The sequence below is a fragment of the Schistocerca americana genome, chromosome 2 (assembly GCF_021461395.2).
Source record: "Schistocerca americana isolate TAMUIC-IGC-003095 chromosome 2, iqSchAmer2.1, whole genome shotgun sequence".
Lineage (NCBI taxonomy): Eukaryota > Metazoa > Arthropoda > Insecta > Orthoptera > Acrididae > Schistocerca > Schistocerca americana.
In genome coordinates this window covers 465,273,303-465,297,926 of record NC_060120.1, presented here as the reverse complement: position 1 = coordinate 465,297,926, position 24,624 = coordinate 465,273,303, and the positions used below count along the sequence as shown (strand labels likewise).

General features: G+C 38.1%; 1 protein-coding gene across 2 annotated transcripts in view; it reads right to left on the bottom strand.

Annotated features, from left to right (window-relative positions):
* Positions 1-7,342: 7,342 nt before the first annotated feature.
* Positions 7,343-24,624, bottom strand: part of LOC124588712 (extracellular sulfatase SULF-1 homolog) — a 792,368-nt gene continuing 775,086 nt past the window's right edge. The window contains exons 20-22 of one of the 2 annotated variants that reach the window (XM_047131489.1): positions 20,350-20,520; positions 19,052-19,142; positions 7,343-9,960 (exon numbers count right to left, since the gene is read on the bottom strand). In XM_047131489.1, coding sequence (XP_046987445.1) covers positions 9,867-9,960; positions 19,052-19,142; positions 20,350-20,520 — 356 coding nt within the window. In that variant the 3' untranslated portion in view covers positions 7,343-9,866. The remainder of the gene's footprint in view (positions 9,961-19,051; positions 19,143-20,349; positions 20,521-24,624) is intronic. The other variant, XM_047131490.1, reaches the window with a different exon arrangement.

Below are 24,624 nucleotides of genomic sequence, written 5' to 3'. Positions count from 1 at the left end.
CAACATGCAGCTGAACATACCACACTTGATTTCAATGGCTGCTTCACTACCCAAGCCACAAGCTTTTCAAATGGGAATTATCCTTACAACACATTCTCCACTCCGTCATTATCTAGTCCCAACCTACAGTTACATAATGTCTCTACATCCACCACCCAACAGTGCAGCCCCTCTGTCCTACAATCTCCTCCCCATTCTCATCTCCCACACTGCTTATTTGCAGCCCTCTGCCAACACATCCACCTGTCTTTCCACACTCCTCTCCTTTTTTGTTCCTTTTTCCCCACCTCCCTGCCCCACAACATCCTGACACTGTGCCTGTTGGCAGTCTTGTCCCTACACACTCCACCAGACAGCATCCATCTCTCTTCCCAACCACCCCTCCAGATTGCTGCTTGCATCTCACTGGGTTATTTCCCCTCGAGCTTCAAACTATTGTAAGGCTGTATGCAAACACGTAAATGGTTCAGGAGTGGCTTGGTATGTTTTCATCTTCATTTTCCGCACCACTAGTGGATGGGATGCTGGTGGCATCTTCTTTGTCAGTAATGAGTTTTAGAATTTCACTATCCTTCAGGATCTGGTGCCCTAGACCTGCATCATCGACATTTATCCATTTTTTTATTTTTATTTAACTTTATCACATTCACAGGAACTGACTTCTTTTTGCATACTGAGATTTCTGGACCTATCAGTTTGTCATTTTCAGTTAGACTTTGAGAACTTTCCGCCGTACAAAAAATTTTATGTAGGACGTCTTTCAAATCAGTATTCTCATAATTTATTAACAGACGTTCTTCTCCCTCCTCTTCTCTTTCTTACAATAACTTACATAACAATTATTTTTTGTAGTTCTATTTAAAAGTCTTCATAATGCCTTGATCCATGGGCTATGACAAGGAGGTTATGTTATGTGGAAGGAACATTGCTTTTATGAACTCATCCTTTCTGTTTGAGATATGACATGATGGATGAGTTGGTGCATTGGCAAGGCACAGTGTTTTTCTCCCTTTTGCTGTTCTTTAACCTACAAAGGGTACAAAAACTTCAATAAACCATTCCTTAAAAATTATACTGTCCACTCAGGCACACTTTTGTGAGGTATAAACAAGAGGCGTTGCAGGTATATTTATATGTTTGAAATAGCATGGTTTCTTACATTTACCAATGATGATCATAGCCAGTTGGCTGCTACCAGTAGCATTCCCACCAGCTAAACCAGTAAAACATTCCTTGCTTATTTTAGGACAAGGTGCAAGAATTCATGGTGTGAAGCAAGATTTTTTTTTTGGCAAAGCTTTGCAATAAAATAGGTCCAACTTTGTCAGCATTGTAAATGTTTTCAAGAGCATTCTCTTCTCCACTCAATAGGTTCCTTAGTTTGATTTTGAAAGAATCAGCAAACAGTTTTTCCCCTTGTATTTGAAGCTCAGAAAAGCCATATTTTTTAACCAGCCCATCCTTGCTTTAAAATTTGACAGCCCTCCAAGATTTTCATTAAATTGAAATGTCTTTTCACATGGAATGTGACAAGAAATATTGGGTTGGTGTAGTGTTTGTGTAGTGTTTTTCCATAAGTTTAATAAACACAACATATACATGTAACAGGGATTTTAGACACACAAACAAACACAAACATACACACAAAACTCTAGCTTTCGCAACCAACAGTTGCCTGATCAGGAAAGAGGGAAGGAGAGGGAAAGACGAAAGGATGTGGGTTTTAAGGGAGAGGGTAAGGAGTCATTCCAATCCCGGGAGCGGAAAGACTTACCTTAGGGGGAAAAAAGGACAGGTATACACTCGCACACACACACATATCCATCCACACATACAGACACAAGCTGCTTGTCTGTATGTGTGGATGGATATGTGTGTGTGTGTGTGCAAGTGTATACCTGTCCTTTTTTCCCCCTAAGGTAAGTCTTTCCGCTCCCAGGATTGGAATGACTCCTTATCCTCTCCCTTAAAACCCACATCCTTTCGTCTTTCCCTCTCCTTCCCTCTTTCCTGATGAGGCAACCGTTGGTTGCGAAAGCTGGAATTTTGTGTGTATGTTTGTGTGTCTATCGACCTGCCAGCGCTTTCGTTCAGTAAGTCACCTCATCTTTGTTTTTATATATATTTTTTCCCACGTGGAATGCTTCCCTCTATTATATTAACAGGGATTTTAGTTATACATAGTATATTCTCCTTCACTATTTACAACAGTCTGCCAATGCTGGGCTAACTTTTCGATTCCATGATTATGGAAATTGTGTGGTTTTGAAGTGAAGAACTCACTGAGTCATGTTCAGAGTCCATTTTCTGTTCAACAGAGACCAGTAAAGGTGAAAATCTGAGGACACAAAATACTGTGTAGTGATTTTTGTTAGTCTGGCAGTAACACCTTAGGGAAGCAATTTGTAATACACCGCATCACTATTCCAACAGACGCAGGACATAATCTTTCGTGGATGTGTGCAGGTCTTTGTTCAGGGAATGGCTGCTTTGTTTGGGCTCAACCATTCCTTTCTTTTCCTTATATTAGTATGAAGACACCATCTCTTGTCTTCAGTAATGATACAGGATAGGAATAGTTGGTGTTGTTCATAAGCCAATTTATGACGAGCTAGCAGAGATGCACCCACTGATTTTTGTGATTTTGACTTAGAGCACGCAGTACTTGCACACCCGATTTTTGAACCTTTCCCATTGCATGCTTTTGTTGCGTGATGGTGGAGTGATCATAGTTCATCACATTTTATCAGTGCTAGAGTGCTCTGGTGTGGATTATAGTGGGTTAATGCTTTTAAGTGATTTTCATCAAACTCTGAAGGTCTTCCTGAATGTGGAGAGTCACTAATGTCAAAACGATCATCCTTAAAATGAGAAAATTATTTTATTGCCATGGTCGGCCCAGTAACATTATCCCCATACACGGTGCAAATGTCTCTGGGTGCCTCCGCTGCTATGATTCCTCTATTGAACTCAAACAGAATAAGATGAGGACTGTTCAGAAAATTCTGGAACATTCGTAATTTTGCTCCAATGGTGTGTTGGAGCAAAATGTGATTATCATCACTGCACTTGCCTGTGTTTAATGTGTGACTGCTGGAAGTTTCATTGTTACATGTCTGATAGGTATTTGTACCACAACTCATGAGTCAAGACCAGAAAGACCTTTGCTTCACAATCCATGATGAGCTTTTAGGTCACTGAAATGAGAATGAGATGTTCTTTAAGAGAATCATAACTGGTGATACATGTGTCTACAGTTACGATGTTGAGACCAAAGTTCAGTCTTCCCAATAGATTGGGAAAGGTTCTCCAAAACCAAAAAAAACAGGGTAGGTCAGGTCTACATCAACATCTACATCTACATACATACTCCGCAATCCACCATACGGTGCGTGGCGGAGGGTACCTCGTACCACAACTAGCATCTTCTCTCCCTGTTCCACTCCCAAACAGAACGAGGGAAAACTGACTGCCTATATGCCTCTGTACGAGCCCTAATCTCTCTTATCTTACCTTTGTGGTCTTTCCGCGAAATATAAGTTGGTGGCAATAAAATTGTACTGCAGTCAGCCTCAAATGCTGGTTCTCTAAATTTCCTCAGTAGCGATTCACAAAAAGAACACCTCCTTTCCTCCAGAGACTCCCACCCGAGTTCCTGAAGCATTTCCGTAACACTCACATGATGATCAAACCTACCAGTAACAAATCTAGCAGCCTGCCTCTGAATTGCTTCTATGCCTCCCTCAATCCAACCTGATAGGGAGCCCAAACACTCGAGCAGTACTCAAGAATAGGTCGTATTAGTGTTTTATAAAGTGGTCTCCTTTACAAATGAACCACATCTTCCCAAAATTCTACCAATGAACCGAAGACGACTATCCGCCTTCCCCACAACTGCCATTACATGCTTGTCCCACTTCATATCGCTCTGCATTGCTACGCCCAAGTATTTAATCGACGTGACTGTGTCAAGCGCTACACTACTAATGGAGTATTCAAACATTACAGGGTTCTTTTTCCTATTCATCTGCATTAATTTACATTTATCTATGTTTAGAGTTAGCTGCCATTCTGTACACTAGCCACAAATCCAGTCCAAGTCATCTTGTATCCTCCTACAGTCACTCAACGACGACACCTTCCCGTACACCACAGCATCATCTGCAAACAGCCGCACATTGCTATCCACCCTATCCAATAGATCATTTATGTAGACAGAAAATAACAGCGGACCTACCACACTTCCCTGGGGCACTTCAGATGTTACCCTCACCTCCGATGAACACTCACCACGAGGACAACGTACTGGGTTCTATTACTTAAGAAGTCTTCGAGCCACTCACATACTTGGGAACTAATCCCATATGCTCGTACTTTAGTTAGGAGTCTGCAGTGGGGCACCGAGTCAAACACTTTCTGGAAGTCAAGGAATATGGCATCTGTCTGATACCCTTCATCCATGGTTCGCAAGATATGTGAAAAAAGGGCGAGTTGCGTTTCGGAGGAGAGATGCTTTCTAAAGTGGTGCTGATGCGTGGACAGCAACTTCTCTGTCTCAAGGAAATTCATTATATTTGAACTGAGAATATGTTCAAGAATCCTGCAACAAACCGATGTTAAGGATATTGGTCTGTAATTTTCAGGATCCGTCCTTCTGCCCTTCTTATATACAGGCATCACCTGCGCTTTTCTCCAGTCGCTCGGGACGTTACGTAAGAGATTCGCGATAAATGCAAGCTAAGTAAGGAGCCAATGCAGTAGAGTACTCTCTGTAAAACTGAACTGGAATCCCATCAGGACCTGGAAATTTATTTATTTTCAACCCATTCAGCTGCTTCACAACCCTAGGGATGTCTATCACTATGTCCTCCATACGGGAATCTGTATGAGACTCAAACAGTGGTATGTTTGTATGATCCTCCTGTGTGAAAGATTTCTCAAATGCTAAAATTAAAATTTCAGCTTTCGTTTTGCTGTCTTCTATTGCCAGGCCAGACTGATCAGTGAGTGACTGGATGGAAGCCTTCGACCTGCTTACCGATTTTACGTAAGACCAGAATTTCCTTGGGTTTTCAGCAAGATCTTTTGCTAAGGTATGACGGTGGTAGTGGTTGAATGCTTTGCGGATCGCTCTTTTTACAGCAGCACAAATCTCGACTAACTTTTGCCTGCTCTCATTCTTCCGATCTTTCTTGTACCGCGAGTGCAACTGCCTTTGCTTCCTGAGCATTCTCCGAATTGCGCTGTTAAACCACGGTGGGTCTTTTCCATCCTTAACCCACTTTTTTGGCACATACTTGTCCAATGCGTGATTTACAATGTGTTTAAAATTTGCCCATAATTCTTCCACATCCATCGTACAGGAAATAAATGAAGTCGATTCATTTACTAAGTGGGATGCCAACAACTGCTTATCTGCTCTTTCTAGTGAGAATACTCTCCTAGCCTTCTTGACCGACTTTTGAACTTTCGTAAACATAGTCGTAATGACAACATCATGATCACTAATCCCTGTCTCAATACTGACACCATCGATGAGGTCTGGTCTGTTCGTGGCTACCAGATCTAAAATATTTCCATTACGCGTTGGCTGTCGATTTAGCTGCTCAAGACAGTTTTCGGATAACGTGTTCAAAAGTAATTCACACGATGGCTTGTCTGTACCACCTGTAATGAATCCATAGACATCCCAGTCTATACTAGGTAGGTTGAAGTCGCCTCCGACTAATATAGCATGATCTGGGTACTTCTGCGATACAGAATGTAGACTCCCTTTGAATGATTCTAGAACTGTCACAGTGGAACCTGGTGGCCGGTAATAACACCCTACAATTAACTTTATTTCCCCTAGCCCTGTTAAATGTGTCCAGACAACTTCACAATCACACTCTACTTCAACCTCAGTAGCCACAATATTTTTGTCAACTGCAATGAAGACACCACCTCCTATGGTGTCTAATCTATCTTTCCGATATACGTTCCAACCCTCATTAAATATTTCAGAACTTCCTATCTCAGGGTTCAGCCAGGTCTCAGTCCTGAGAATAATTTGTGCACCACACGCTTCCTGGAGGGCAGTAAATTCAGGAACTTTATTCCGAACACCCTGAAAATTTACTGCTAAGGTCAAATGTCAAAGTGATGCTGATAGTTTTCTTTGACTTTGAAGGATTAATTCATTATGAATTCATGCCATAGGGACAAACTGTTAATCAATTGCACTATCGGGATGTGTTGCAATGCCTGAAATGTAGCGAGACAATTCATGGCTCTTGCATCATGATAACGCAAGTGCACATTCATCTCTGTTGGTGCATGACTACTGCACAAAAAACGAAATCACTGTGCTGCCTCATCATCCATATTCTTGAGACCTGGCCCCTGCAGACTGTATTTCTTTCCAGAGAGGAAAACCCCATTGAAAGGATGAAAATTTGCAACGACAGATGACATTAAAGAAAATTTGCAGACATCACTTTGCGCGGTCCAGCAAGAGGCATGTCAAGACTGCTTCTGGATATGGAAACAGAGTACGGAGTGGTGTATCAATTGTGGAGGAGAGTATTTTGAAGGAGACAATGCAGCGTAGGAAAAATTTTGCGGACAAAGTTCCAGAATTTTTTGAACAGACTTTGTATGTTAAAAATGTTTACATTTCTCCACTTGGCACTCCATTTTTTATCATTCACAGCTCCACTCACTATCTTCAGAAGGCAAAATGACAATATGTAAACTCAAATAGCAACAGTGAACTACAAATAAGAAATAACAATCAATAAATAAACCCATAGCAACCGGAATACCAACATACGAAACAAAAACACTCTTGTGCACCAACCTAATAGGTTCTCCTTGTGATCATTTTTGTGTAAACCATTTGTAAACAGCATTGTCTACATAGATCTATGTTTGTGTTGAGCCTTATAGTTTTATGATTTGTCAATCCATCAGTAGAATCAAGCCTACATATAAAATTTGTTAGGCTCATCTTTTTTTATCTGTAATTGTCAATGTACCAACCTCTTACTCACTAGATAATTTGGTTGCAGATTTGCCTTCCTATAACCTTTTATTAATCTCCTATACAAAGGACACCAAGTTTATGTCCAGGCATTTTATATGGGAAGCTTGCTTTACATGGCTAAATTGACACAGGTGATCATAATGGAATGCAAATGGGTACTGTTGTTGGCGGCAACTTGGCATTGGTGGGGGGAAAGGGCAGGTGAGGGGAGTTCACCAGGCATGCACGAGTGAGTAGCAGTTAGATTAAGCAGTCATTCCTAATCAACACACTACTTTAAATGGAGAAATATTTACTGTACTTAAATGTTTTAAAACATTATGTTTAAAACACAGATTTATTACAATGATTTGTACATTTTCAGTTTCTTCATTTCAACACTGTTCACACATACTTGATTACAATACATACATGTTGGTTTGTAAAATCACATACTGCCTCTGTAAGGAAACAGTGTCTGTACAATCTAATGAATAATACATTGAAAAGATATACAGTTAATATCTACATAAAATCAACTTTACATTGTTTACAAATCCTCATTTCTTAAATAAAAGCTTGTGTTTATTTTCAGGAGCTGTTATTTCAAATGCTAGGTGTTTTTTCCCTTTACAATGATTTGTCATGCCAGTAATATTTGAGTTAATGGTATGTCCTTAATTCTAATTTGATAGTGACTTCTATTAATCACTGCAAGAAGAATTTTATTGCCGAACTCAGAATGCACTAACTAAAGTCTAAAGTCAGGTATATAGTGTGGTATCAAATGAAAACTTTTGTCCAGCTAAAAGTCTCGCGAAAAAAAAAAAAAAAAAAAAAGGACTGCTGCCTACTGTCCTTATTAACATCATACCAGAGGCATTAACAGTTGCGAATCAAATCAAAACACTGATGCTGTTGGAGACTCAGTATCTAAAGTTGCTCACACATTCATCTTCTTAGTTATTTTATGTATAAAGCGTTTAATAACCATGTCAAATAACTTAGTGATCTTATTAGTACAGAAAAGGTTGAAGTTAAAGAAAAGAACAGTGAAAATGTTACAAACTTCTAGTACCAATAAAGTAAAAGAATTCATCTGATTGCAGTTAATGTGGAGCCACCTGTAAAATTTCTTATCTCACTATCACAGATAGATCTCTCTCTCTCTCTCTCTCTCTCTCACTCTCACCACACACACACACACACTGAAATTAACATGTCTCACTGACTGACTTAAAATTCATTTGGTTGTATTTCTGAATTAAATACAACAAATAAATATTATTTCATGCTACAAGAATGGCACAAACAAGAAAGTAGCAACGCTACAGTTTTGTGAACTTTTTGCATGGTGAAGCAGTTAAGTTAAACGAATGAGCATTTCATAAGTACTGACAGTGAATGTGAACACACATTATTTTTTATGAAACAATATTGTGCCATTGCATTGTAGCTATACTATTAGTTTTTAAACGGACATACATTTTATGACAAAATAACCATGTAGAAACAGAACTTTACGTGTAGTGAAACATTCAAAGACAAGCTAACATTGTGTTAGCAGTATTTATCATTTGAAACTGTAAAAATTTATGTAGAGAAATGGATAAAAATAAAAATTACTAACAAAAGATTAAAAGAATAGTTATATGCTATGAAGCTGCAAGGGAAAACAAAATACCTGCTTTGTAACACTATTTGAGAATGGGAGCAGGTAATTCAGGGTTAAATCAGCAAAACTTCTGCAGCTACATTATGCCATTTATATAAATACAAGTTGAGAAGTTTTGTTGCCATATAGTTTTTCTGTATTTAGTAGTTTGTGCAAGTTGCAGTATTTAAATAGTAGGTTAATTATAGCTATACATCAATCACTTCCAGAGGAAAATCTTTCATATATAAGAAAATCTGTGACATTTCAGTGTGCCTACAACACAAATACTTAGTATTAATAATTACATTATGTTTTGTGTGGCTTACAGTTTTGTTCTTCAGAGAATGTTGCAGATCTTGTGTAAGCACTGCATAAATAGGCCTCTTAATTCCTACACGTACTGTAAAGTGGTGTTTTCAGAGAAAGATATATATTTTTTTGAAAGTGATTGACTTACACATCATTTTCACACAGTATTACCTTCTGTTTTGCAAATCCAACTCTGTAATGCGTGAAACTTTCAAAAACACATCACCTTCTTGAAGTCTCCTAAAATATTCTGAGTTATATATTTCTGATATAACAAACTAAACATTGGAAATGGTATCTCACAAATCACAAGAGCACATACGAAACAATGGGATGAAGTTCTTCAGTCAGCTTTATTCATTTCAGCACTCTTATGTGCAACAAAAGACAGATTTCGAATGTTTTGTGATTTAATGTGTTCAAATATAGCAGTAGTCACTAGTTACTGTGGTTTTCTCTTCAAAACATAGCAAGGATAGTTCGAAACTTGGCAAACAGGTCACAAATATTTATAATCCATTTATGTAGCAAAGTTGGCATTCCATACTGCTGAATATAAATGTGCATGTTTCTATACTGAATAATACTCCATAGTACTGCTCCGTATTTTCTTCATATCAAATAATGTAGAAAAAAACATTAATCTTAAAAAAGACAGTTTTACAGTGTTCCTATATTTACATGACAGTATAAGAAGACTGCAGTTATTTTCCTCTTCAGTGTGCATTTCACCTCAGTCTTTTATATAAATTCTGTAAGCTCAATAATTAATAAATTGTCTACTCCTAATTTTTTTTAAAAAAATTGCTCATGTGAAATACAGTTTGCAGTCAAGTAGGAAAATAGAGAGAATTGGGAGACGTGGTACGTTATTTTTTCATGTGCTTAGCACGTGCCTCACTGCTGCTGGTAATACTGACGGTACCTTCTCCTGCGTTGCCTCGGTGTGTGGCTCCATTCATTCTGCCATGTCTTACGTCTGTTCCATGGTCTGCAAGTTCAAAAATAAAATGAGTCAGTCATCTGTCTCTGTCTAGCAAATAACATGAAGATATAGATTATGGTTTTGCTGTTATTTATTCTCTAGCTGAAATACTTTTTACTCAACAAACCAATGTAGAGTTTTCTCTTGCTGAATATCATGAATAAGCTATATTGTATCCATTTTAAGAAAATAAAAAATGAAAGCATTTAACTTGAAACAAAAAGCTAATAAAGATTCAGTGTACAATGACATGACCTGCTGAAACACTTAGAAGTAAATATTGCATCACGAACTTCAGGAATATAAGTTTATTCTTAAAAGAACTAGAGTATAAGAGGGAAAATGAAAGGTAAGAACACACGTCTCTGAAGGTGTTACACACTTAAATAGTGGCTCTGGTAGAGAATGACAGTCTGAAGTAGATGGATGTATGGATCATAGAGGAATGATGAGAGAGGAGTTTGGGTGAGGGTGTGGAAAGATTGAGCATCAACAGTTAACCATGTAGTAACTAGCACTATGAGAAGTCACTGAACATGCAGTGTTAGTTCATATCATTTGATATTAAGATGCCATGCAGTGTAGAGAGATAATATTAGTTTATAGTGAGGATACATCATCATAGGGCACATCACTGATGTAAAACATAATTTATTTCTGAAACATTACAGCCCATTTTAGATTTTATATTCCTGTCATCTAATGAACGAGCAACAATAGTCTGAAATATGACTTAAAACTCAGACAAATTGTGCTATGCTAGTAACAGTATCTTAAGACATGTCACACCTGATGCCTCTTTTCATTACTGTCCCCTGTAGCTTTGTATTTCCTTTTCTTTCTAAGCATATTCCATCTTAGTTATTAAATAAATCGTTGTATTGAATCCAACTGAGCATGTAAAAGAGTGTGCAATATCTACATCTACATACATACTCCCCAAACCAGCATATGGTGCATGTTGGAGGGTACCCTGTACTGCTAATAGTCATTTCCATTCCTATTCCATTCACAAATACAGTGAGGGAAAAACGACTGTCCATATACCTCCATATGAGCCATAATCTCTCTAATCTTATCTTCATGGTCCTTACACGAAATGTACATTGGCAGCAGAAAATAATTCGGCAATCAGCCTCAAATACCTGTTCTCTAAATTTTATCAATAGTGCTCCTCGAAAAGAATCTCATCTTCCCTTTAGTGATTTCCATTTGAGTTCTCAAAGTGTTTCCATATACTTGTGTGTTGTTCAAACCTACTGGTAACAAATCTAGCAGCTCGCCTCTGAATTGCTTTGATGTCTTCTTTCAATATAACCTGCTGTGGATCCCAAATACTCTAACAGTATTCAACAGTGGTTGCTCTAATGCCCCATATATGGTCTCCTTCACAGATAAACCACACTTCCGTAAAATTCTCTCAATAAACCAGTCAACCATTTGGCTTCCCTATTACAACATTCACATGCTCATTCCATTTCATACTGATATGCAACGTTCCACATATATATTTAATTGACTTGACTGTGTTGTCAGTACAGTAATAATGCCATATTTGAACATTATGGATTTGTTTTTCCTCCTCATCTGCATTAGCTTACATTTTTCTATATTTAGAGCTCGCTGCCATTCATCTCACCAACTAGAAATTTCGTCTAAGTTATCTTCTATCCTCCTACAGTTGTGACATCTTCCCATACATCACAGCAAAATCGGCAAACAACAGCAGACTTCTGCTTACCCTGTCCACTAGATTATTTATGTATATAGAAAATAGCAGCAGTCCAATCACAATTCCCTGAGGCACTCCTGACGATTCTTTGTCATGATGAACACTCATCATTGAGGAAAACATACTGGGCTCTGTTATTTAAGAAATCTTTGATCCACTTACGCACCTGGTAACCTATTCCGTATGCGTGTACCTTCATTAGCAGTTGGCAGTGTGGCACTGTGTCAAATGCTTTTAGGAAAATCTAGGAATGTGGAATCTGCCCTTCATCCACGATTTGCAAGATCTCGTGTGAGAAAAGGGCAAGCTGAGTTTCACATGAGCGATGCCATTTCACATGAGCGATGCTTTCCACACCCATGCTGATCTGTGGAGAGAAGCTTTTCCAGCTCGAGGAAATTTATTGTATTTGAACTGAAATATGTTCAATGATTCTGCAGCATACTGATGTTAAAGATATTGGTCTGTAATTTTGTGAGTCCTGTCTCTTACCATTTTTATATACAGGAGTAACCTGTGCTTTTATCCAGTTATTTGGTACTTTTGTGCTGGGGTGAGAGATTGTGATAAGCAGGGAGCCAATGCTGTAGGGTACTCTCTGTAAAACGGAGTAGGGATTCCATCAGGATCTGGCAACTTATTTTCTTTCAACTCTTTCAGTTGTTTCACTATACCAGTGATGCTAATTACTACGTCCTCCTTATGGGAGACTGTGCAACGGCCAAACTACAGTATGTTTATACAATTCTCCTATGTGAACGATTTCTTAAATGTGAAATTTAAAACTTGGGCTTTACTTTTGCTGTCTTCTACTGCCACACATGACTGGTCAACAAGTTACTGGGTACAAGTATTAAACCCATTAGTGATTTTATGTAGGATGTACAAGAGTTTGAAACCTTTTTCTTCCAGATACAAGTCAAAAGCCATAACTACTTTACCATCACATTCATTTTGAATGCAATAGTAAAATACTGAGAGAGAGAGATATGACACGCATATGAAAAAGTGGAAAATGATAATTTGAGCTTTGGTTCGGAATCAACAGCAACTTTATTAGAAGGTGAAGCTACCATGCTATAAAGGTATAGAAAATTATAGACTGTAGAGGACAAGGAGAAATTTACTTAGTCCTAGGCCAAAAGAACAACCCACCAAAAATCACTTGTAGGGCAGTACCAGTTATGAATGGTGAGCTCTAAGCACTTACATTGCCAAATGTGAAAAATGAAACTCAGAAGCAATTTACTATGTTTGGGTAAATAGTTACATCTTTTAACTTAAGACACTTGGGAGGTATGGTAGAAAAAGAATTATATGAGTAAAATAAAAGACAGATCACAGAACATAAAAATAGTGGAGTATTCATTGGAAGTCCATTTCCTGTTTTCAAATCTTGGGAGCAGAAGGACTGATAATGGTAATTACAGGTTATCTGAGTAACAGAAAAACAGCCAAGTGTGTAGTGTTTCAGAATACGCTCAAGAGGATTTTTTTGCTGTAGACTATTTGTACAGCACAGTTTGTCCTTGATGAGAGCCTTTTCAGTTAGATTTGTTCATCAGTAGATTCTCTTCAGTACTTTATTCCGATAAGTAAAGGTAACCTCACAGTTGATTATGTATGCATAAGTAGTGACTGATTAGAACAAGTGATGTTCTGTTTGTATACTGGCCAGATTTCACAATTGAGGTGACCTTTTAACATAGCTCATATAGAAGTGATGAAGTTTTGGACCTGTTTTACAGTAAATAAGTTGGAGGTAGGGCAAAGACAGATGATTGAAGGTTAAGCTTTTTATGCCATATGTACCTCATTTCATTGAAAAGCTGAAGATGATCTCACCTTTGCTAATTGATAAATTCTTGTTGAGCCACAGTCACCTGAAAGATTTTATCATATGCTTCCTTATTCTTTATTGATTGGTTAAGATATCTTTCAAGGATCCTTAGGCTACCAAGGTTTAATCTGATTCAAGTTTATTGATGATACAGTTTAGATTTCTTCATTTTCTGCAAGAATTTCATGTCCAACTGCCCTATCAAAAACCTTATTCAGCTTCTGCATACACTTGTAAAAACTTTTTGTATAAGTAAATAATGTGAACATTAATCTTTTCCAAAAAAAAAGGATTGATTTGAAAGTTCAAGGAGTACTGTCAAAGACAGCTAATATTCAAACCTTCCCTTCCCTTTTGGCTGTACAGCCTTCAGGCCGAAGAATGGAAAGAGGGGGTGGGGGGGACACTTTTTCCCTTTTCCTGCAGCTGCTCTACCAAGCTCATATAGAAGATTATTTCTGGGATATCCTGGCACCATTATACCTGAATGATGACCTTCCTAAATATCAAAGAAACAATAATAGGATGAAGTCCTTGAAGTAACTAGCAGAACACTTCTCTCAGACTTTTCTGGCCTGACCAAAATTGATGAGGCATCCAGTCACAAAATTACTTCTTTTTGATCGTGGTCTTATAATGAGTCTGTGTTTTTCTTAAACTGCACCATAAAATGAGGTCCATACTACCATAAACATTTCCCATTCCTACTAGAGCGATCATCATGCAGCTGAAATACACAGTGCTTTCAGATTTCATGATTTACTCAGAGGAGCAACACTGTACAAAAATTGGCAGCTACATATTTGAAGCCATACTAGCAAAGTATAGGTTTACTACTATGAACTAGGAAAAAAAGGTAAACAGTAGTCACACTTGAATTTGTGCAGCCAATTTATGAAGTTGTCGCTGAACCCCTCCAGTGACATGTACTGATTACCATAAAACTTCCAATAAGGATGAAAGCTGCCTGCTCTATAGTCAGAATCATGAACGATGGTGGTCAGCACAGGTCGAGGCACAGACAGCAACAGTTGCAGTAAACAAATAGAGGAACTTTGCACTTGAAGAAACTGTATGCTACAAATTCTCTCTCACTTGGTTACGTAGAATTTGTTGCTTATTAGAACTCACAATCAAAGGAATAAAAACTCAGTAAATAACTTGCTATTGTATAGGATAAAAATTATAAATCAAAGTTGGAACCAGCAGAGGAGCACTATGCCAAAATTGAGTTGCAGCCAGAGTCAGTCATAGCTGGCCAAAGGACTGCATTTTCAGGATGCCTCTGTGTTGACAGACTACACTGGGCTAGTCCTCAAGAGTTATTGCAGTTGATTAAGATAACGGGTTCATTGCCCAGTGCAGAACAATTGGTGTGACCCAGGAACACTGCTGTTACTTTGAAATCAGCAGGAAACAGCAGTATTTAACTGCAGTCGAACCAGATCATCATGTTTCAGGCAGCTGGGGGTTTGTCTGCGGCTTTCCACTGGTTTGTCTGCAGCTTTCTCACACGTCACACCTGTCCCCAAACGATCTACAATGCCCATGGAGGACTTGGGCATATCCTAATAAACAAGAATTATCCACATTCCATTTCTGCACTGTTACAGTTTGTAACAGAATATGGATTGCTTTGGGAACTGATGGATTAACGACAACCAGGAAGATATACAGCACGCTGATAGCAGAGGACTGACAGCAGTAATGTTACAGGGGCAATAAGATATGTAAGTAGCAGTACAAACCTTCTTATTTTCACACATGGAATTCCATACATCCTTTGGTTTGATGTCCCCATACCTTTTTTCATAATGTCTGGGTTATATCCCGCTGTAGTGTTTGGTAAGAGATGAAGGGCTGAACTGTTAAATCTAATGATATACACCCAGTGAAATTTACCTTGACATTCCACCCCATGCATTGCCCATATCCCATAGTATGTTGGCTTTGCCATAAAAAGTGCATTAACCAGCCTGAGAATGTGTTTGACTCAGGCATAGAAAACTTGGATACTATGAAAACCTCATAATTTTGTAATGGTGATTCAGAAGAGGCATAATTTTTTCTGCAAATAAAGAATTTCATAGAGTGTTTTTGGATGACAAAGGGTGATAAAAGTAACATCTATATCAGTAATCAAATATAGTCATACATAGGGTTTAAGGTCATGGCCAAGTCAGGAATATTAGGAGGTGTAACCTGGAAAATGTGACACCCAGAGAAAATAGTTAACAGGTACTACTTAGTTCATTAATGTGAGTTTAAGTCATGATACAGTGCCAGTGGCTTAGAATGAGAATAAAGAGATGCAATGGTATTGTTTGGTTAGGTTTTACTGTCTTCATTCAGCATTGTCTTAAAGCAGCCTACATGCAGAGATACCACACGTATGCGAGATGGTCATCAAACCTAACATTATTAGTTGAACCGCTCCATGTCCCTTGAGAAGCAATTTTCATGATAGCAGTAAACCCACCAGCAACAGCCGACTGAACAAAAGAAGTGACATAGTGGGAAACTCTAGTAGATGTTGGAAGAGATGTAGAAGTAAAGCAATTAAAGTGATTTTTTATTGTATGGCACAGGTGGGGCGTCCATAGTCAGGAAATTGCAAGATTAATGTACAGCACAGGTGAGGCTTGTATAGCACCTATAGCTGGGTCTGTGGTATAAATGTGCCAGAGAGAGAGGAATACAGGATGGAAAGAGGAAGAAAGTTGGTACAGATTCCCAAGTCATGACATTTTGAAACAGTGACAAAAACAACTTTACCATAGGTCTCTTACTATTGCAAAAAAACTTTTCTGAATTGTAACATATAAGAATGTGGAACAAAAGGACAATACACATATCACATAGTTCACACAGGCCAGTATCACTAAGCAAGCGGGCAGTGCACGAATCACTCTGTTTGCATAGGTCAGTCCTGTTCCACCTAGGTTAAGGTAGAGTGTAGCCACAATACATGTATTCTCCTTGTTAGTTAATAATGGTAGGTTGTTGCAGGTAGTTTTCACTATTTGCTTGCTCACAGTGATAAAGTAACAGAATAGTATGCATATAGATTAACAAAATGAGAAGTGTGCAGGATAAGTGATGTCTTTTTTTTTTATGTTAACCCCAGATAATGTGTCATATTATTTGTGCACATGCGGGGTATAACATAATGCAGTATTTGAGTATTTCATTTGAATTGTTGGAGAAATATGATATATGTAATAGGCAAATGTGGGAGACACAAATTTAGCATGCAAAAAGTAAATAAGTTAAAATGCCTTCCTGGTTCACATTACCCTCCCACAACCTGAAATGCCATACCTGCTAAAAGGATTAAAAGTGACCTGAAGTAAACAATGTGCAGAGAAGAATGTATGGACTTCATGGTTGAGAGGGCGAAGTGATATGAATGAAAGTGGAAATGTGGTGAATTTTTCTTCATGGAAGGAAGGAAATTGTAACGATAAAAAGTTATAAATGAGACATGGAACCAGTAGAGGAGCACCATGGTAAAATCAAGCCAAAACAGAGTCGGTCGCAGCTGGCCAATGGACTGTGTTTTCAGCATCTTCGCAACACTTCTGTGTTGAGAGACATCAGGCCAGCCTGTAGAAGGTATTGCAGCCAATTAAGACAATGGGGGTCATCATCCAGCACAGAACAATTGGTGCGACCCAGGTACATTGCTGTTAGTATGAAATCAGCAGGGAACAGCAGTATTTAACCACTGCCAAACTAGCTTGTCATGTTTTGGCCAGCTGGGCAACATGTGATGCCTAGTCTCTGTCAATCAGAGTCATCACTGTAATTCTGCCACCACTGGGTCACACTCACTGCCTGTCTTCCCAGCTCGAGCAGCCAACATTGTGTCTGCCCATGCTCTTCGGTGTCACTCCAGACTATGACTCAGAGCAAAGCTGTCACTATGTACCAAGGACACTGTGACTTTATGCAGTGGAATAGATGTCGGTGACACTCCATATCCATAGCACCTATGGCCAGGTATTACAGTCCCAGCCAGAATACCAGAGATGCCAGCTCAGCACTCTGTCCACTCCACTCGCCGTACACTGTCGCCTGTAGCTACAGTGCTGGATATTATGAGGGAACACCTGAGTGTGCCAGAAAATAGAGCACACTCAGAAGACTGTTTGAGAAAATAAATTAGTAAAGGATTATTGTTCATCACAGCTGGTTTGTCTGCAGCTTTCCCACACATCACATCTGTCTCCAAACCATCTGCAAACCCATACAATGCCCACAGAAGACTCGAACCCATCCTCACAAACAAGAATAATCCATGTTTCCCTTCTGCACCATTATACTTCAGTCATGTTCAGTTCTTGCACTGGCTACAACATTCATGGCAGAGTGCTCAGGACATTACTGAACACTCACTGGCTGTCAGAGAATACTGATAAAGAATGAGCATAAACTTGACCCGCAATGTTTGTGACTCTGACTGTAACAGTCAGCAGTACAAGTTATTGGACATACTGTGAGTCATAACAGTAGATTCTGGTAACTTAACAAATCATTCGGAGTCTCATAACCTTTTGTTCCAGTTATAAAAGGTAATTTTATTTCCAATACAATTTGGCACACATCAACTATCTGAATGTAGCTTCTTTTCAAACATTGATTATCTTTGTGATCTAGCTTACAATATTGGGTAAATGTTACTTTCTCAGTTTTCACTTGGGCTACATCCTGTCTTCCTGTTACCATTTCTTACTCGATTATTAAACACCCTTCTTTGTGTTTCCCCTCACACTTGCTATTAGTGTCATTTTTTGTGAAATCATTAGCTGTTTTCCATAATTATTTGTTCACTATGAAACTTCGAGTTCCCTAATAATCCATTTGCATCTAACTGGATGATTCTGTAGCATTTCAGTCACTGGTATTACTGTTTTAATTTTTACTTTAAATATTTACCTTAGCTCACAAGACTTAAAAAGATGCAGATGTTTAAATTCCATGTTTCTATTACACTAACTGATTAGCAGATGCATTTCTGCTGTGGTATATTATGGAAAATGAATTTACATTAATAACTGTTGCTTCTTAAAGGTTAATTTCAAAAGCCTCTGCCAGCTGGCAGTGGGACTGCAACTAATTTCAGAGGAACAAAGCCATTTTCAGTGATGCATATACTACGTAGCATTGTTGTAAAGCATCCCATCCCATGCAAGGGATACAAATGACAATGAAAGCAGGACTGTTCAAATATTTTTAGTCTGAAATAAATGCTAAGCCATTGTTTGTTTATTTTTAATGAAAGTAACTATGAAATGATTCAGCCATGCAGAAGCTCAGAGAAAATCCCTAGTGAACTAAGTAACATGAAACTTCTGTGCCAAATGATGTAATTATCTATGCTAAAGGAATAAGAATTTACTTCCGTATCTATGATCTTACATTAAAATCTCTTTACGTGCATTCCAGTTTAAGAGTGAGCTTTAAAATGTATCTGAGAGTGACATACTGACAGGTTAAATTTATAGTTTTTTTCATTTACTCACTTTGATAACTTCTTCCTCTGTTTATTTGGAGTTAGCATGAGAACTGACTCACTGATGATGTGCTTAGCTGATGGCCTATCTAGACTGGGATCTTGAAAGAAATTCATAAGACAAACAATGAATGTAGGAGGTGTTCAAAAGGGAGGGTGGTTAAATTACAGAAGACAGTTAATGACCAAAAAATTAACAAAGGACAGGGGAATGTGTCAGATTCTCCATTGTATAATGCAAGGCCAATTGCACAATTTATTATTTTATATTTTGCATTTGTTAAGATGTTCATTAAGCATATTAATAAGTTCACCAGCCATGTCCAGGTCTCCCAGCAAATAGATACCAGTTCATAAAAGAAAAATCAAACCATTTCTGTTAATTTCACCATTAAGTTGGCACCTTAATTTTGTCATTTAATCTGATTGTGTCAGCTGCTTTACTATCTATCAGATGTCAAAAAGAGTCTAAAATAAGTACCTCATCAAGTTTGAAAAAAATGATTATATGACTATAAAGTACATTCTGAAGTTCTTTCTCCAATGCAGAACATTCAAGTATCCTGTGATAATGAGTGGCCCAAATAGTACGAAAGGATATTTGCATCTAATATAGAGGAAAATGTTGACTAAGTGAAATAGCAGATTATATAACTAAATTTTCCTTGAATTTAAGATGTCTTTTTTGGAGAATGAAACACATACAGAGGTGATAACAATGACCTATTTTCATGGTTTCTAGATACACATCATTAATTGACTACATGACCTTAAGTCATTATGAGTCAAAGAGAAAATACACCTGAATTTGTGATATACAGTGTTCTGTAACACATTTTTGTACCTTAAAAAACTTATTCCAAAGTACAACTCTGGAAGTAGTTTATCCAATACATGAACAGGTAGGAATACTTTCTCTCTAAAACTTGCCATAACACTATGTTATTCTTATTCTTAAACTACATACCTACATTTCTTTGCCACAGCTTATATATCTTAACGAAATTGGATAGCACACCAAAATGTCCTTCATAAAAACTGTGTGTCAGAACTTCAAGATGATTTTCACTATGTAGCATGTGTGATAGATAGTTTTTACGATAACATTTCATCACGGTTTTTTTATACTTTATATAAATTATGTAGAAATCAGGTAATAAGAATTTTTTTTTTACTGTGAGTTATAGACTGTGCTTAAATGTTTACAGGAGATTTCACTGTGTACATTACCAAATGTCTCAAATCAATGCTAAGAAGTAGTTTATTAAATTTGATTGAAAATTTCAAACAAATCAATGTACTACATACCTTGAAAGTGTACATGCTTGTGCCTCCTGTAAAGCTGCGCATCAGCAGCTGCATTCCCAACAGTGCACTGTGCACTACCACGACAACCCTTCAGCTTTTCCAGCTGGTCATGCAGATATGACAGCTCAGAAGTGTTGAGAGAATGGACTCGATTCCACTGTTGAAATGGATCTGTGTGGACAGCAATAGCAATATATTATATGCACTGAATTATCATATATTTATGAATAATTTTTTGTGCTTCCTATTGGTAATATTTTTTGGCAGCTGCCACACACAAATTCTTGTACTCATACTGGTGTCTGATGATGAATCTCGCTGATGACATCAACAATCAGAATATATTATTAGTCTCAACAGTTACTTATGATGTGCAGATTGTTTCAAATTTTCTTACAATGCCTATTGTCTTGCAGTCAGCCACATCAGGTACGATCAATCTGTATGTAGGTGGCAAATCTCTTATTTGTAGCTGTAGCTACATGGATTTAGACATTGACATACCAAAATATAAGTTGGAGCATGCTTTGCAGCACAGTAATAATGACTTTAAAATAATGCTAATATCATTGTAAATAATGGCATTCTTATTTGTAGCTATACCTACATGGATGTAGACATTGACATACCAAAATAGAAGTTGGAGCATGCTTTGTAGCACAATAATCATCATTTTAAAATATGCTAATATGATTGTAAATAATGATATTATGTTTGTGACACACTGTATAGTTTGCTTTGTTAATTTCAGTTAATGTTGCAATATCTTATACAGTATCAACAGCCATCCCAAGGAACATCCATTTCTGGTCTTAATAGACATAAATTCACCATAATTACATCATAGACAATCCTGGTTCGTCCAATAATTCAAAATAGTATCAGTAATCATATGATCTCCTGTGACGATAATGTTTTATAGTGACTAGTGGTCTAGCTGTATGTATTTTAGTAGTCACTATACTACAATCCCCTGCCCTACATCGACCTCCACCCTGCCTCGAGACGCTAACTTCACTCATCTTGCACTCACATCCTCTTTCTCTGTCTTGCCTTCCTCTGTTCTGTCACAGCCACATAATCCGCTTCCCCACACCAGCGTCATCATGTGTTGCATAAACTCACTGTTGCCAATGCCCATGTATCACGTTCCAACCCTGTGAACCTACTTTCTCTCCCTCTTGCATTCCTATCTGTTGCACCTGCTGCCCCCCCTCCAAACTGTCAGCCCACCCTTTCCCAATACTCCCCAGGCTTCATTCTCCCTTTGCCCACACCATCTGACACAATCCCTCACCCCAGTCAACCTGCAGAACTGCAGTCCTGGCTCTGTCTATTCAGCCAGCACAATGTAGCCATACAGGTGCTTTTTTTAAGTATAATATAGCTCAAAAACTGATTTGTCCAAAAGCTATCAAAGTTCTGACCCAACATTTCTACTATTTTGTGAGCTGTTATCTTTACCTCTAAATTATTTACTTTCTGTCAGAACTTCCCATGCCATATTTATATTGACACTTTAAAATATTTAAAACTACTCCAGACACAATGCTCTTTGCAGATGAGCAAAAAATTTTAGGTGTAACTGAAGATGATCTACAATATAGTATGTACCTGCTTGTGAAAGTAGCAAATGAATGTGCACTCATATCCAGAAAAAAACAGAATACCTTGAAGGAGTAGAGATAGGATGTTCATATTCACAGGACATGGACATTAGTACTTTATGCAGAAAGGATTAGCATTTGAACCATGTTAGCCTGGAGGTTCAAGGTCAACATCGGTATTGCGGCACAACACGACCTATCAGTAAAATATGTCTGTGGTTCTCGTTGTCACTATAATCTGAAGGTAATTGATCAGTGTGACTTGAGCAGACATGCAGAATACCTCAAGGATGTACGCGTGAATCGTACTGTTAAATCAGTGAGTTCAAAAGAGAGTATATTATTGGCATGAGAGAACATGATAAATCCATCCAGGAAATTACTGTGTTTTGGCAGTGCAACAGATGTGTGCAGAATGGTTCATGGAAGGCTGTAGAACACAAGGAGATGGGTCAGGTCGCACCACTCGCCAAGAAGATTGACCCCTCATCCTAATGGCATTGCAGAACAGATCTGTGTTCTCCTCAGATCTCATGCAAAAATGGAACAGTATAACACATCATGCACTATCAGGGGAGGTCCATCACCGTTTATTATGGCATGGATTATATGTGCATCATCTACTTCTCTGCCTACCTTTGACGAATGTGCAGAAACGTGTTAGAGAGCAATGGTGTGTGGAACAATCTCACTGAGGACAAGAATAGCATCAGATGGTGTTTTTGAATGAATCCATATTCTGTTTGTTTGGCAATGATGGCCTGATTTTGGCTTGCCACAGAAAGCTGCAGGGGCATCACAATGACAGCATTCAAGCAAGACATACAGCACCAGCTCAAGGCCTTGTGGTGTGGGGTGTTATTGGATACAAAAACAAACCACAGTTGGTGCATGTCCAGGGCACTGTGACCATTGTGACCTACGTGAATGACATTCTGTGACCCCTAGCCATACACTTTCTGCACAACACCCCAGATGCCATTTTTTCCGCAAGACAATGCATGATCACATGTTGCTGCTCGATCACATGCCTTCTTGGTGTCATAGGATGCGAGTCTTTTGCCCTGGCTCACCAGACATGTCGCCAATCGAAAATGTGTGGGATTTGGTGAAATGATGGGTGCAGCACTGTGACTCAATGCCAACCACCACAGATGAACTATGGAACCAGGTGAATGCAGCATGGATGGCTATACCACTGGACACCATTCATGCCTCACACCTGCCAGTGTCATCATGCATTGGGCCATGATCAGGGTCCATGGCAGATCCTGTGCCTACTAGGCAACAGGACACACATGCTGAACTGAAGTGACTGAAATGCCAATCATTTCTGCAGAACATAGTAATGTACAAGTCCTTTGAATATGAATGTCCTGTCTCTAGTTGTTCAAGGTGTTCTGTTTCTTTTTCCTTCTTTTTCTGAACATGAATATAATTTAAATAAATCCACATCAAGAACAAAAGTGATGACATTCATAGGATGCAAACAAAAGTGATGACATTTATAGGATGCGAACCAGTTATTTCATAGGAAAAGAACTGAAGATGTAAGGAAAGAATTAAATGTGAAATGAATTAAATGCACTGAAATGAAATGAATGAATTGATGAGTATGAAATCAGTGAATAGGCAGTGACATGAAATGGTATCCCTGCCAGTCATTAAGTTATTATGAAATTACATTGTAATGACCCTATAATGAAAACTGAAAATGTGTCAGATATGGACTCTAACCCAAATTTCTTGCTTTTTGTGAAACATTGCCTTAACTATTGGGCTATTAAAGGAGACATACTGGCTTTGACTCTATCAACTCCAGTCTCTTGGTGGTGCTACAGTTACGTACTCTGTGGAAGAACCTCTAGCAGTAGTGTTCGGAAATCATTAAGTGGAAAATCAGTGACAATGACAGTTTGACTCTTGCCTAACGGTTAAGGTGACTGCTTACAAAAAGCAGGAAAGAGCTCCAGTGACGGCATGACAAATTTTCAATTGTCGCTATAGATTTATTATAAGAATTAAACATATTTAATCAAAACAAAAAAGTTAAGTGCAGGTACAAATTGAAAGAGCATCTAACAGGAAAGCTGAACACCAAGTCCCGCAGCTAAACTGTATAAACTAAAACAAGGAAGAATAAGATTGGCTGTTCAAAGAAAACAGACTGAACAAGTATTTGAGGGTGGAAAAAATCTTAGGCAGTTTAATCTTCATTGATGATGATGATTATGATGATAATCATAATGACAACAACCTTGAGACACTCTCAGGCTTAAAATTTCACAGATACGACTTGATTACACCTTTTTTTTTTTATTTTTATTTTTATTTTTTTTTATTTTATCAAATACTGAGTTTACTCCGATACATTTAAAAAACTGTTTATTTCCAAATAATAAGTTATGCGGCACTACTGTATGAGCTATGGAATTACTTCCATGTGGCCAATAGTCAGAACCATTTCTGGATGAAGAGCTTTTCTGTCAGCAGCTGGATTTGGCTGTTTAAGTATACGGTGCTTCAATATGGCTTGGATGATGACTATAATTTTAAATAGTAAATGTGGTAGGAAAGTATGTGGCTTCTAAGAAACATTTTTGTGTGTTGTAAGAATCATTTTTGTGTATATTCATCCTCTTGTTCTCACATTCATCCTGAAAAATTA